Source organism: Vicugna pacos, chromosome 3 (assembly GCF_048564905.1).
Source record: "Vicugna pacos chromosome 3, VicPac4, whole genome shotgun sequence".
NCBI lineage: Eukaryota > Metazoa > Chordata > Mammalia > Artiodactyla > Camelidae > Vicugna > Vicugna pacos.
Window position 1 is genome coordinate 5979194 of NC_132989.1, and position 15686 is coordinate 5994879.

At 45.9% G+C, this 15686-nt stretch overlaps 2 protein-coding genes across 13 annotated transcripts in view; one reads left to right on the forward strand and one right to left on the reverse strand.

Moving 5' to 3' along the window:
- Positions 1 to 15686, reverse strand: part of LOC140690923 (adhesion G protein-coupled receptor B1-like) — a 124389-nt gene that overhangs the window by 73125 nt on the left and 35578 nt on the right. The gene's annotated exons all lie outside the window — the stretch shown is intronic.
- Positions 1237 to 15686, forward strand: part of LOC140690903 (germinal center-associated signaling and motility-like protein) — a 42782-nt gene continuing 28332 nt past the window's right edge. For 2 of the 6 annotated variants that reach the window (XM_072953088.1, XM_072953082.1), the window contains exon 1: positions 9066 to 9210. In XM_072953088.1, coding sequence (XP_072809189.1) covers positions 9101 to 9210 — 110 coding nt within the window. In that variant the 5' untranslated portion in view covers positions 9066 to 9100. Of the gene's footprint in view, positions 1345 to 9065; positions 9211 to 14448; positions 14520 to 14846; positions 14938 to 15686 lie in introns of those variants that run through there. The other 4 variants (XM_072953092.1, XM_072953098.1, XM_072953116.1 and 1 more) reach the window with 4 other exon arrangements.

Below are 15686 nucleotides of genomic sequence, written 5' to 3' on the forward strand. Positions count from 1 at the left end.
CAGCCACAAAAACCACCAACATAACGCCATTTGCAGCAACATGGATGTCCCTGGAGAATGCCATTCTAAGTGAAGTAAGCCAGAAAGAGAAAGAAAAATACCATATGAGATCACTCATATGAGGAATCTAAAAAAAAAAAAAATCTAAATACAAAACAGAAACGGACTCATACACATACAATACAATCTTGTGGTTGCCAAGGGGGCAGGGGGTGCGAAGGGACAGACTGGGATTTTAAGATGTAGAATACATAAACAAGATTATACTGTACAACACAGGGAAAAATATATAAGATCTTGCAGTAGCTCATAGTGGGAAAAAACTGTGACAATGAATATATATATGTTTGTGTATAACTGAAAAATAGTGCTCTACACTAGAATTTGACACAACATTGTAAAATGACTATCACTCAATAAAAAAAGTAAAAAGAAAAGAAAATACACAAAAAAAGAAAAAAAAAAGAAATTGAGACCCAGTGAAATCAAGAAATGTGCCCAAGGCCACAAAGCTCCTAAAATGCAGGGCCAGAACTCAAATCTCGGCCTCTGGGCCCTCAAGTCTGATCCTTCACCAAACACCATGGCTGCCTCCAACTAACCAAAGGGCCACATAAGTAACACGTCATCAAATGACCCAGCCTACTCATGGGCACAGCACAAACATACACACCCCCCACACGTTCTCACACACACTTACAAACACAGTCACACACAGTTACTCACACTCACCCAGTCGCATAAGTGAAACAGTTGTGCAGAATCATCGCTGCCAGGTGTGATGCCTCTATTTTTGTCTTGCCTTCCATTTCATTTCTTAAAATGCTGGACTTTGCAATAATGGTTCTCTAATAAAGGGTGAGGAAAGCCTGCCTGCAGCCCACTGTTCTTTCCTCTATGTGTCAATCCTGGGGCCAGCTAGCACAGGGACCCAGGGGGTGAGGACAGTGCGGACTGGCTGTGCCATAGACATTTCTGGGAAAACCTGGAATTATGAGTGTGGAATATGGGTTAAACTTCTTGAGTTTCCTCATGTAAATTTGGAAGCAGCTTGGTTCGATAATTCAAAATTGAATTCACCCATTTTGCATAATAAGAATTGTGTATTTTGATGGAGAGTCATAAGAGGAGGGCCAGAGATGCTTTTGAAAAATGTTTTGAAGGAAAGTCCAACGCTTTGTAACCAAAGTCTTTACAGCTAGTTTGTAATTTTCTAGGCAATGACCAACAAAATGAAATCTCCTAAGCTCTTGGCGAGGTCTCGGCAGGGAAGAGCTGACTTGCCAAGCCTGGAGTTTCCAAACTCTGCACGTTCCAGAGGAGGCCTTGCCTGGTTCCTGGAAGGTAACCTGTATGTCCTTGGAATATCCTGCCTGATAAGAGGGTCTTTCTTCACCTGCGCCACCTCAGATAGTCTAGGCCAAGGTCTTGACTCACATTGGGGGCCTTGAGCCATGCAGTACAGGCTTGACCTCTCAAAGGGCTGGGGACTGAGGTCAGCCACACAGGCGGGCAGTCGTGTCTATGTGACTGACCCCGGGTGATGGTGCTCCGCGTGCGCTGTCCTCACTGGGAGAACGAGGCACGGTCTGTATGACTCCACCAGGAGGGACAACTGGAAGACTGTACCTGGTCTTTCCTGGCCCCTGTGCTTTACCCTTGCTGACTTTAATCTGTATCCTTTCACTGCAAGAAACTGTAACTGAGAGTATAACAGCGTTTCTCGGTTCTGTGCGTCCTTCTATTTATTGAACCTGAGGGTGGTCCTGGGGACTCTCAACAACAGGCTGTTTTGAGGAACTTAACAAACAGAAAGAAGCCAGGGGGAGTGGCTGCGGCTGCCATCAAGTTTGCTCTGACCTCCTGGAGACCAGCCGTGCCCCCGGAGTGTCCATTCTCCTCACTGGTGGTGAATGACCCCTTACGTGTAGAGGCCACACTGCCAGCCCAGCTGAACACACCCTGGGGTGACAAGGGGACAGGTGTGAGCAATGACGGATCTGCTGCTCAAGGGAGCAAAGCTGCGGCAAGACTACCTTTGAGGATGTCATGACTAGAGGACTCTGACCTCAGGGAGCAGCCGCGGGGAAGGAAGCAGCGTGGGGATGAAGCCGGGGAAAGGCTCCTGTCTGTCTTTGGTGGACTGGGGAAAACTAAGTCCAGACTTGCTTTATTCAGAGAGCCCTCATTTAATTGGAAAATTATTTTCCAATACTCCTCTGGGGGAGAGGGAGTTAAATTCTGGGGTAACAAGCAAACTCAGGGATTTGGGAACTGTAGACTGGGGCGCCTGTCTTCCAGTGGGGAGGTCCAAGTTCAGGGGCCTTGTTCTATTAAAAATGAATGATTTGAGAGCAACTCGGTGATGGTCATCACCCTGTGACCAGATCAGTGTGTTTCAGAAAGAGTTCAACCTGAAGTTTCTGTTTTATCTCCAAATAATAGAAACTTGAGTTGGGTACAGAACTCTAAGCTCCTTCCTTGAGATTTGTCTGAATTGCATGGGCTCCCAGGCCACTGCCCCATCCTATCTTGGCAGCTGAAATCTGGCCTGCATGCACAGGTAGGCACTGAAGCCACCAAAGGGACCAAAGCTGAGTTTACTCAGCTCAGCTGCCCTGGTGGTGAGGAGAAGGGGCGTGGCAGGGGCTCCACTCCCACCGTGCAGTCCAATCCACTTACCCTCATGGTTGGTGCTGTCATTCAGGTTAGCAGTTTTCAGTGCCATTTATACTCTGCTGACCCCAGTTCACTTCTCTAGCCGGGAACTCCAGGTGGGGTTTCCTGGGGTGTCTAAGAGGCACCTCAAACAGAGTGGGTCAAACTCATCTCCTGATTTCTGTTCATCCCAGCCGTGACCTGCCCAGTCTCAACTAATAGTACCTCCACATTTCCAGTTCCTCAAGACAAAATCCAGGAGGTCATCCTCAACTCCTCTCACACTCACATCAGCCAATTTCATGAGCCCTACCTTCAAAATACAACTCGCAACCTCACAGCATCTCTACTCTCCTTCCCTGGTCCTATGTGTCCTCATCTCTTGTCTGAATATCTTTGTAGCCTCCTGGCTTCTCTCTTTCTCTCCTTACATCTGCTGTGTCCCTGCTGTCTACTGTCAACAGGGCAGGTAGAGAACTCATCTCCTTTAAGTCTGTACCTAAAGGTAAGGGCACTACATACTATGGATGGTAGGACTCCCAATGCAATGTGAATTTCAGATAAATAATACTTCTAAAACACAAAGACGTATATTTAAAAATTCAAAGAAATGATTCTTTATATTCATTGCAATGGTTTTCATGTGCTATGCCTATTTGGAAGACACGAAAAAGAGTAATTTACTCCTCCGTGGGCCATGTTTCAGTCTTTTCCCATTTATATTTCTATTAATACCGTATGTTTAATTTTGCATAGTAAATACGATATGCTGCCATACATACTCATCATGGAATGTACGTTGTACACTTGATATTACATAATACACGTTTAATTGTGCATGTATTTATTGTCTCCGTGGGTACGTATTCTTTACCAAGAGTAATTCTTAACTTTACGTAGGACACTAAATCCTTAGCTGTACAAAGTACATCCAGTCGGTTCAGTTCTTGTCAGCACGTATGTCACCTTCAGTGTCACTCCCTAACATGCAAGTTTTGAGAAACCAGCAACTTCTTGGTTAAAGTCGCTTTTACTACTCTGGGCCCGTTAATAGCAGGAGAGTCTAGCTTGACGCTGTAATTGGCATCTGGGTCTGTTTTCGGAGCCATCTTGCCTAAAATCTCTACCCGTTCCCCTAAGTAAAACATCTTGATGAACAGCTGACAAGGCTGCCCGTGGTCCCACACAACCGTGGTGCCAGGCACGCGGCACACTTAACTGCTGGGCGGACTGGGATTCTGCTTATGGCTGTGGCCCGCCTTGAAACAGACAAGCAACTGACAGCTGAGCTTTAATGGAATATTATTTACCAGTGTCATCAGGCATGAAGTGTTATTTAGTCAATGCTTGGCAGACGTTAGAGTTTTTATATGCAAAATTTCACCCCACACATATACATATTCATATATACCCACAAAGTAAACTAAACAATTACTTAAATAAATATGTTTAATTCCTCAAGTCCCTTTCCATTCTTAAGTACCTCTTACTTTATATTTATAAGCACTTTTTCAAAATTGTCAACCCCCTAAAGCAGACAGTATTTATAAACAAGCTATCAGAAGGCTTGTTTGAAGATAATAATAAAATAATAAACTTAAAAATGACAACATAATGCCATTTGCAGCAACATGGACGTCCCTAGAGATTGTCATTCTAAGTGAAGTAAGCCAGAAAGAGAAAGAAAAATACCATATAAGACCGCTCATATGTGGAATCTAAAAAAAAAACAAAGAAAAGAAAAAGACAAATGAACAAAATGAATATAAATACAGACTCATAGACATAGAATACAAACTTGTGGTTGCCGGGGGAGGGGGGTGGGAAGGGACAGACTGGGAGTTCGAAATTTGTAGATACTGTCAGGCATATGCAGAATAGATAAACAAGATTATACTGTATAGTACAGGGAAATATATACAAGGTCTTGTGGTAGCTCATGGTGAAAAAGAATGTGACAATGAATATACGTATGTACATGTATGACTGAAAAATTGTGCTCTACCCTGGAAATTGACACAACATTGTAAACTGACTATAACTCAATATAATAAAATAAAATAAAAATAATAAAATAATAAACTGAATTTTAATACTTTTTTCCAAGAAATTTTCTTTAACACTTACTTACTTTCTCAATGAAAGGCAATTTCAAAATTTGCATTTTTAGAAATAATTCTGATTTAATGGGCTGATTTTCCCAATTCCTATTATGTAGTTTTTCCCTCCTTTTCACTCCAAATTTGAAATTTTTTTCTAAATATTCAATTTTTAAAAATTCTTAAACTAGCTCAATCCAAGCAAGGCACCGAAAATATCTAGACGGGCTCTTTGAACCTCCATAAACATGGAGACCTGGTCTTGATCTTTTTATTACTTTTTGGTAAAACTACATGTACTAGTATCCACATTACAGGCAGAATGCTCTCTAGATTATAAAGAGCTGAAAGAAACAGGCACCGAGTGCACTGTTCATGTAGCTCGCTACTCCTTGCTGAACTGACCTTTATGGGACAAAACAAAATTTAGCAATAAATGAAAGTGTGACTGAGTTATACTCAGCAGCATGTAGAAAGGTTGGTAAATTTCATGCCAGTCACTGTGGGCACATGATTAACTCAACACGATTTGGCATAAGGTGTGTTAAAAGAGAAACAAGAAATAAAGTTAAATTTTAACCAAAGCCACTCAAAAAGCGCCAGCTGGAATAAATAAGCTACAAGTGACTTACTATACAAGATACATGATAACTGAGACCCCACTATGCTGAGCCGTAAACCTAAATAACTAATAGAACATCTTTTTTTTTTTTTTTGCCAGAATACTATGAGCAACAGCTTAAAACACAAAGGTGGGATGATGGATGTGACACAAAGACACAAGGAGAAGGGCATGTGAAGAGGAGGTGGAGACTGGAGTGATGCAGCCACAAGCCAGGGAAGAGCAGGGACATTCGCCATGGGACTTAAGGCTCACCTTAATCCAGGACGGTTTCATCTCAAGACCTTACCTTTATTTATTACATCTGCAAAGACTCTTATTCCAAATAAGGTCATATTCTGAGATTCTAGGTCAATCTATCTTTTGAGAGGACACCATTCAATTCACCACAGGGCTGGTTAAAACCTCCAACATTACAAGTAAAGAAACGGCTTCTTTATTAAAAAACCAAAACAAAAACTTCCTTGCAGGGGAGGGTATAGCTCAGCAGTAGGTAGAGCAGTAAGTCCTGGGTTCAATCCTCAGTACCTCCATTAAAAAATAATTAACACATAAATAAGCCTAATTACCGCCCCCTCCAAAAAACACTAAAAATACAAAAACAAACAAAACAGAAAAATTCCTTCAGTGTACTCCAAGAAGGCAGACCCGTGTGAAAATTAATAAAAGCGAACTTCACCACAGTGGAGTCGGGAGGCCACAAGAGGGAGGGTCACATGCGTACCACTCCTTGTCAATACAGATCACAACAGGAAAAACACACACTTTGCATTTCTGGCTGGGAGTGACCCTGCTTTACCACCATCTGCCTGAGGAAGAAAGATTTTCTCCTTGTGTGGCAACAGCACAGCCAATGTTAATAAACCCATTTTGCTGGTCAAGTAACTGGTTATTTTATTGTTTTAAGATGACACCAGTCAAGGAGAGCGCTCCAGCGCCACCAGATGGGCTCACCCAGAGGACCCCGGCACCCTCTACTCCATCATTCTCCTCATCCCTCTCTTCTCACCTTCATCTTTTTATGACTGTCGTTTTCTCCCTGGTGTTCATCTATACTATTCATCTCCCTGTATCTTCGATTCCCCCTTCCCCAAATCTCTCCGATCCTAATAGCCCTCAGTGGGGCCCTGATATTTCTGGCGGTTTGTATGCTGGTTTATTCTGAAAGAGTGTTGGCCTCTCATTCTCAGATTCCTCCATCCTCTGTTGGAGGTCATTTGTGAATGAAGAGCCACCGTCTCCAGCACGTGTATTGCCATATGAATAGTGAGGTCCTTTCAGACACCCTTTGTATGACCTGAGGAGGAAGGAATTGGGGAGCTAGGATGGAGGGGGAAGTTTTAGTGTAATCGCTCCCCAGGTTAAACTCTACGAGTCAGCGAGGCGTTGTGCCTACTTGCGTTGTTCATATGGGAATGAGGAACCTTAATTTCTGAGTGGAACAATCCAGTTACCTAAGCAAAACCTCAGATTTTTACTGAGCACTTCCGCAGAAGATGGCTTACATCAGGATCCTACGCATTAATTAAGACAAAGGTGGATATAAGTGAGATAGGTATTTATCCATCTAGAAAAGACAAGCCAGTCAGTAATCTCCATTAATTTGCTAAGCAAGGTCTCAAAACAATGAGGATTCCAGTTTGCATCTAAGACATCCAACACTAAACTGTTGACCTTCACCAAACCTGCTGCTTCTGCCATCTCTCCCTTCTCAGTGGAAGGCAACACTGTTTTTCTATTTATGAAGGCTAAAAACATTGAGTCCTTCCTGACTCCTTTCCCTCATGTTCTACATCCAATCTACAAGCAAATCCTCTTGTCTCTACCTTCAAAATGTATTCCGAAGCTCAGTACTTCTTTCTGCCTCTGCCATCCACACCATGGTCCAAATCACCATCATATCTGGTCTGACCCACTACCATAGCCTCGTTTGGCTTTGCTTTTGCTTCACCTCAGAGGGCACTTAGAAAATCTTCATCGGACCGCACTCCTCCTCTGCTGGGGCCCAAAGTGAACACTGAGGCCGGCCACCCACCTGGCCTCCCCAACTTCGTTTTTTTGGACCCTCCTTGTATACTCTGCTCCAGCCATGCTGTTGCTTAAAAGTGCTGGGCTGGCCTCCACCTCAGGCCTTTGACTATTCTCTGTGTTTCAAGCATTTCCCCCTTGAATTCTGCATGGTTTACTCTTAATAGCTTTTCTTTTTTCCCTCAAATATGTTTTTTTCAGGGAGACCTTCCCTGACCACGCTGTTTAAAACTGGATTCCCACCCTACTTCACTGCTTTCTCTTTCTCCATAGCTCTTTTCACTTTGACATACCATATATTTGACTTGTTTACTGTTTCTCTCGCTGGAATGTAAGCAGTGACTGCCACAGAGTGAGCTTTCAGTAAATATTTGTTGAATGGATGAATGACTGAATGAGACGGAGGTTCTGGAGAACCAAGCACGGTAGGAAATACTGACCTCATGTTACCTAAAAAGCACCCTACCTCCCCCAGGGCTCACCGTCTACCCTCTTTACTTGCTTCATTTTTCTTCACAGCACCTATCACCTTTCAGTATATTACATACAATTACAAAGTGAGTCCCGTGAGAACGAGGACATTTTGTTCTCGTGTATTTGGTTTGCAGGGCAAGACATATATGTGGAACGGACAATGACAAACTTGAGTGTGACCTTGGCTCCAGAATCTCACAAACTGGCATGATGTTTTACTTTTTTGACCCAGGGGATTTGGAACACGCTTCACAGTGACCAAAAACCCTTATGCTGAAGCGCCAGGGTGGAGGAGCAAATACAGAACCTTCACTACTTGGCCCTCTTCTTGAATGTTTAGCACTGTTTGGTCCCAAGGCTTTTAGTGATTAGACAAACCCTTGGAGGCCAAGGCACCCTTTTCTGTAAAGTACTCTGTCCTGTATACCTTATGGGGCGGTGAGTCTCAAGGGGTGCGTGTTGGGGGTGGGGGGAAGAGGGTGGGGGTGGGCCAGGGTGGGAGGGGGATCTTGCCCCCCAGGGTATGTTGTCTGCAGACACTTTTAGTTGTCATAACTGGGGGAGCAGGGGTGTGGTGTGCTACTTGCACCTAGTGGGTAAAGGATGTTCAAAATCCTAAAATCAGGGCTGCCAGATTTAGCAAATAAAAATCTGTGGGTAGGGGTCGCCATATAAATACATATCGCCTACTTAAAGTTTAACCTTAGAGTACACCTTTATCTGAAATTCAAATTTAACTGGGCGGCCTACATTTCATCTGAATCTTAACCTTCAATACACGGGACTGGGCCCCACAACGAAGAATTGGCCAAGCCACAAAGGCCAGAGTGTGAGGTTGGACGGTAACGCCCAGATTGTTGGATCCGGCCTCGGTAGGGCTGGGCGGAGCCCCAGGATTTGCATTTCTACTAAGTTCCCAAGTGAAGTCGCTGTTGCTCTGGACTCACAATGGATAGTCACCAACCTAGAGAGAAAAAGGCTTCGTGCCTTCGTGAGAACCAGCGAGGAACGCGTCCAGGCTTGCACCGCAGCGAGCAAAGCGCGTGGAGGCGGCAAAAGAGGAAAAAACATTTCTGCTGTCCAGGCCCTTTCTTGGAGCCACTTCTGGGTTCCGTCTAGGCGCCGCAGAGGCCCCAAGGTCTCTATGGTCGCTGGCCACGGGGGCGTGTCCTGGGGGAGCGGAAGGCGGGCCGAGGCGAGCCGCGCTCTCTCGTGCGGGATGTTGCGCGGCCGCGACGCCCGATGCCGCGGGGGCTGCGGTGCTCCGGGCTCCGCGCTGCGGGTAGCGTCTGCCGCGCACCCACGCGGCTCCGGACAGTTCAGTGCAAAGTAGGCGTCGCCCCGTTCGCCGACCGGGCCCCGCTTGGATGAGGGAGCGGTGGGCCCTGGCGTTGCGTTTTCTCAACGGCGCCCGGGGCGTTGGCTCTCGTTGCCGCCCGCGGGCGGTGGGCAGGCGGGACCGAAGCGGGAACAATGGAGCTCCGGGCGCCGAGCGGGGGCGCTCCCGCTGCGGGACGGGGAGGCGGGGCGGGGAGCAGAGCAGGCTCGGCGCGGGGCACGGCCGGGCGCGCTAGTGCGGGATGTACCTAGGGCGGGTGCCTGGGACCCTGGGCGGGGCCGGCCTGACCCTGAAGGGACTGTGGGCGGAGTGGGCGGCGGCTCCGCCGGGCGGCAGGGGACGCGCTGGGTGCAGGGCTTTTCTGCCGGTCCTCTTTCCTTCTGGGATGGCATAGGTTGCCTAGGGTCTTTCTTTTCCCTTTTCCCCCGCTTTTCGTTTGGTATTGAGATGGGTAGGAGAGGAAGGGGAAGGGCCCTTCATCTCACAAAGACTATTCCTGAGCCGTTTTGCACCTGGCTCAACTCTGAGGTATTTACATTTATAAAATGTCTTATTTAAAAAAGATTTTTATTTTGGAAATAACTTAAGAATTTGAAAAAAGTTAAAAAAAAAAACTAGTACAAAGAATCCCCACACTCTTAATCAGCTAGGTTCCCCAAATGTTATTTAACAGAACTAGTGAAACCAGGACATCTAACATCTACAGGCCTTATTCAGATTTTTTTTTTTTTTTTGCTGTTCTCATCCATTTCCTTTTTGCAGTATGGAATCCAAGTCAGGATTGAGTTGCATTTAGTTGTCAACAGCCATTGGAAAAATTTATATTGTAAACAATGGAGGCCCCCTTACCTCCAGGATCCGTCAGAGTGGCTGTGGGAGCATCAGGTATCAAATCAAAGAGCCTTTTCTTCTGTGATGCCAGGGCCAGTTGAGGATGTGCAGCTGGGCCTCTAGGCAGCTTTGGCACGGGTAGTCACCCTCTGTGCCTTGGCCCACCTACCTCGTGGCTGCGCAGCCTCTCCAAATTCTACCCCTGCCTCTCAAGTCAACCTCCTGCCATCAGAACTCTGAAGACTCCCTCCTTGGCCACCTTCTCTTTCAGTGTGGGCTTCCTCCCTGAGTGGTCTCTTGTGGCTTCAAGCATTCCACGGATCCTCAGAAAACTCATTCGTTTATGACTTGAGCCCAGGCCATTTACTGTCCCACACCTGCAGAGTCTGTGGCGTACTGGTATTTCTCCGGGTTATCTCAAAACCATTCCATCCCAATATATGCAAAACGAAGTGCCAAATTCCCCCGTGTCTTGTCCCCTGCTAGTTCTCTTCATCTCTGTGAATGGCACCACCCTACCCCAGCCACTTGGCCCGAACCCTAGGAGGCCTCCCTGATCACCTCTTCCCCACCCTTCGATCTGTCCAGACTTGCTGGTTTTCTTTGTGAATCCCCCTTTGTCCAGCCCACTTTTCCCCCCAGCGACCACCCTCCTGACTTTGCCTCCCTGTGCCTGCTTTGGTGCCCTCACCCAGTTGTCTGTACCACAGTCAGAATAAGCTTGTTAAAATGCAGACCCAAGTGTGCCATGCTCTGCCTGTAATCTTTGATTTCCCTTTGCTGTAGGATAAAGACAGGTCTCTTTAACAGTGCCTGCAAGACTCAGCAGAGCTGGTCCACCCTCTTCTTGCACCCTGTCTCCCTCAGGTTCCTTATCCTTTCTTGACTGGCTTGCTTTCCCCCTCATTTGCTAGCCCTCTGCCTGGAACTTGGTTCCCTGCCTACTCAAGGAATTTTTACCCTTTCTTGCAGATCTCTGGTCTAGCCATCCCTTCCTTAGTTAAGTGTTCTGTGACTTTCCTGACTGGGTCCAGGTCCTAATCTCTCCTACCTCCTCTTTTTGGTAGCCCGTTAGAGTGGTAATTTTATACGGACATGTGTTAGGCATCTAGTAGACACCTGATGTTTGCTAAAGGAATGAAGAAGTGATGGGATGCTGAACTCGGCTGCCTGACTGCCTTTGTCTGGACATTATTCCTGTTGGAATTTGCATAACCTGTGGGGGCCCTGCTTACTCCTGTCTGCTTCCTCTGTAGGGTCTGCCAAGCGGGACAAGAAGGATGGAGGGGCCACACGGTAGGGGATAGAGAGGGGGAGATGGCTTCCACTGCTCGTGCTGCCCCGCTACCCTTTCCGTCCTTGGTTGAGTCCACCTCATCAATGAACTCTCCACTGATAGACATTTCCTATGTAAGATTTCAGAGTATCTTTAGGAATGCATTTTGGTTGGGGTCAATCAAATATTAAGAGTTCCTAGTCTTTTTCCAAATAGCTTTCTCAAAGCCAGAAAGTGAAGATGAAAATGAACTCCTACTGCAGGGTGAGGTGGATGCCCTGGAGTGTGGCCATTTGCTCTGCAGCACAAATTGTTCAATTTGGCAGGCATTTACCTGCTGTCTGTTGCATGACAGGAGCCGTGTTGGCTTCTGGGGATACAGAGATGAGTAAGTTCTGCGCCCACCCTGCCATCAGAGGGCGCACGGTGAAGTCACTGTGAAGCAATCGAGGTAAAAGTTGTAAAAGAGTAAGCCTCGACTTGGAGAAGGGTGTTGCAGGGCACGGGTTGGCCTGAGCTGAGGCAGGGGCTGGGTGGGGGAAGGCTGGGGAGCCGGCTGTGAGCAGCCTGGACCTGTTTCCAGCGCTCGTGGGATTGTGACCTGGGGAGGTTCTCCGTCACAAGGATGGGCTCGTGTGGGAGCTGTCGCTGAATGTTGGCGAGTGGACAAGAGCCAGCCTAGGGTACGACAGAGAAAAAGGCGATGAGCTCAGCTGCTGAGGGTGATGTAATTGTGAGATGGCAACACAGGTCATACTCCCTGACCCAAACCCAGCCAGATATGGGGAAGAGTCGGAATGTCTGAATTATATCAAAGTCATACAGCAGCACCCCTTAATCAAACATGAGATTTATTGCAACAATAAGTATATTGATATCTATAGTAAGTGATACAAATAGACATTGTAAAGAGCCTCAGATAATTTCAGGTTTTGCTGCCAAAGAGTTTGTTCCCAAATTTTGAAGAAAATGTTTAGTTTTGAGAATTTCAGGGGAGGGGTTGTGGATCGGAAAAAATAGCTGTCATTTGTAGAGTCAGGGCTGCTGGCTTGTGCGTCACGCTCATTGACGCTCATCATCAGAACAGCCCTACGAGCGTTGATACCAGGAAGATCCCATTTTACAGGCGAGACGATGAGGGCACAGAGAGGGTAAGTGATCTGCCCACAGTCACACAGCTCGCCACTGATGGCTCCATAGTCCGCATTTTCACCAGACTGCGTACATGTGAATGGGAGTTTGGGGAGTTGCAGGACCACAGTCTTTTCTTCTACATCTCATGCCCCTGACACCTGCAGCCAGCCTGTGGGAGCACCAAGGGAGGTCAGACAGGAGGGGAGGCGGGAGCCCTGTACAGGCTGTGGTTGCATCCTGTGTAGATACATTGAATGCCTGTGGGGACTTGTTTCCTGGATGCCTGGGGCCAGTGGCCTGGTTGGGCGCTGAGCTTTTCTCATAAATACAACATGGACTGGACCAGAGAGGGGGCGGGTGGTCAGAGGGCGTTGACAAGCTGGGATGCAGGCTGGCTGGGCTTTGAGAAAATTCAGGTGCCTGATTTCACAAGGATTCTGTAAAGAGATTCTTCATGATGGTCACAGGCTGCTGAGTTGGGAGGTGACTATATTCTAAGTTTCTCTCTCTAGTTACAAAAGATAACGTGTGCTCAGGGACCGCCGCAGGTGAATGCCTTCTGCCTGCCACTCGTCCCTGCAGACAGCGGTCTTCCTGAAGGGCACTGCGTGTGTCAGTGATAGTATTTGCTTATTATGTGTGGGCACGTGTCCATTTGTGTGTGCATGTATGAGTGTGCAAAATACGCATTCAAAAATACATAAAATGTGCAGGAACGATTTAAAGAATCATGAAAGAACTTTGAGTATTCCATTCAGTTTAAGAAATTGAGCCTTGCCAAAACCTTAGAAATCCCTTGGGTGTCTGCCCTAATTGTGTCTTTTCACATTAACTGCTGTCCTGAAGTACCTTTTAATCATGTCCTTACTTTTCTTTATAATTTTACGTGTGTACGTGTCTCCAGATAGTTTTAACTTTTGGTTCTTATAAAATGAAATCATGTAGCAAGTTCTCTTTCTTTCTTTCTTTCTTTCTTTCTTTCTTTCTTTCTTTCTTTCTTTTTTTGGCTCAGTGTCTTTTTTTTTTTAATTTTACTATATTTTCCAAGAATAACTTCCAAATTAAGTTTTCTGTTATTTATATTCTAAACTTATATGTATGTATTCCAGGTTATATTTTACCTTATTCCAGTATGATTTCAGTATGATTAAGACTTTTTAAAGACCATATTTTGCCAAATAGAGTTCACAGAGTATTATCCAGTAATCTAAACTTAAGCCTTAGAATCTATGACTCATCAAGAAACATTCTTATTACAATGCTTTTTAGGACTTGCGTACTGTCCCATGTCCTATGACCTCAGGAATATCAGGATGAAACTATACCTATAAAGAGAAGTATCAAGTAAATTTTAAGAGAGAAATTCATTGTATATTTTTACAAGGAACAATCTGGGGATTTGAATTATAAGGGAAGAAAGCATGAGGAATCAAAGTAATAGTTACTGCTAATATTTTGAGAAAGCTTTGGCTCAGTGTCTTTTGTTTGAGATTCAGTCAGTGTTGTGTGTGGCTGAAGTTCCTCGTTCCCTTTTTCTGTGGTGGTCCGCTGCATCCCTTCTGTTGAGAGCTGTTTGGGCTGTCTCTGGTCTTTGCTGCTGTAAATAGATCGTGCCACAGTGGGCATCCTTGTCCTGTCCTGTGCACCGTGCAGGATTTCTGCAGGGTGAGGGGGCTGAGTTGCAGGAAGGGAAGAAAGGGAGATGCTTTTGGCTGTCGGACCTGTGAGGTGATGTGCTACTGTCTCTGGTGGGTGGAGACCTGGCGTGCTGCTCAGCTCCCTACAATGAGTGCTCAGGACAGCTTTCCCACCGGCTCCCACCCTCCCACACACCAAACAATTGTTGGGCTCCAAATGCTGGTGCCGAGACAGAGAACCCCTGCTCTAGGGTAGGTACCTGGGGTGGACTGCTGCTGGCTGGGTGGGTTTGTGCACTTTGAACTTCAGTAGATACTAACGAGCTGTTTACACTCTTTTCAGCAGTACATGGCCTCTTGAATTACGCATTGTCCTTTTCGGCACTTGATCATCGCTGCCTTTCAGATTTTTGCCAGCTTGGTAAATGTGGAATGATGTCTCACTGTGGAATTTTCATTTCCTGAATAGCAATGAGATTGAGCATCTTTTCGCGTCTGTCTGCTTTTTTATTTCCTTTGAGAAATGCCTCCTGATACCATTTTGCCCGTTTTCCAGTTGTTTTATTTGTGCTTTTCTTAATTGTATCTGGGATTTCTTTATATATACTAGATTCTTCTCATCTCTGAGACACTAACCCTTTATATTTGTTGTAGGTAACTTCTCCAGTTCATGAGTTTATTCTGATGAACAGAGAAGTTCTTGGTTTAAATGGGGAAGAACTTTATTTATGATTAATGGTTTTTGCAGGGAGGTGCGCTTCCTGCCGGATCCCCAGGCAGACAGGACCGCCTCTGAGGAGACCACACTGGAGCAGCACTGAAACCAGGTCTCAGTGAGGGTAACATACCTGCTACCAGGGGCCCAGAAGGGATGGGTGTTGCTCGGGCCCTGGGTGAGCAGGACTGAGAGCAGGGCTAAAGCCTGGTCACAGGGTCGCTTCAGGATCTGTAGTCTGGTCCAAGGCTGGTGGGCCTGTTACTAGAGGCATGGATGGTGTGGCTTCTCCTGAGTCCCTTGTCAGATGGGACTGGTTGCAGGACCATGGCCAGGGAGGCCTGGAGCTGAGTTCATAGGGAGTTGGGGCTGCTTTCAGTTTGCTGGCAGAACCATGTGAGCTTGCCACCAGGCTGCAAGCCTGCCTTTTCAAAGCAGTTGTCCTTGGTCTGCGGGGTCACTGGTTTTTTGTAACCTCCTACCTGGACCCCAAAGCTTCCACAGAGGCACTTTTGTCTGTGGTTGCCTGCCAAATCATTGTTTGTGTAGGAAGATGCAGAATGGGGACTTCCTGTTCCACTATCATGCTAGGGTCACTCCCTGTCTCTCTTTTCCTAGGATAGATCAAACGTGTCAGCTCTGCTATTCAAGGCTCAGTAATTTTATCTGCTTGACCAGTTACTGTGTTGAAATCTCTTTCTATTATGATGCATTTGTCAATTTCTATGATTATATTAATTTTTAAAGTTGTATTAGTAGATGCATAAAGTTTAAAATTATTATAGTTTTCTGATGAGTCATACCTTTTTTCCTGTGAAGTTACCTCATTACCTCTGAAAAGACTTCATTTTAATCTTATTTGTTGTTTTTGAT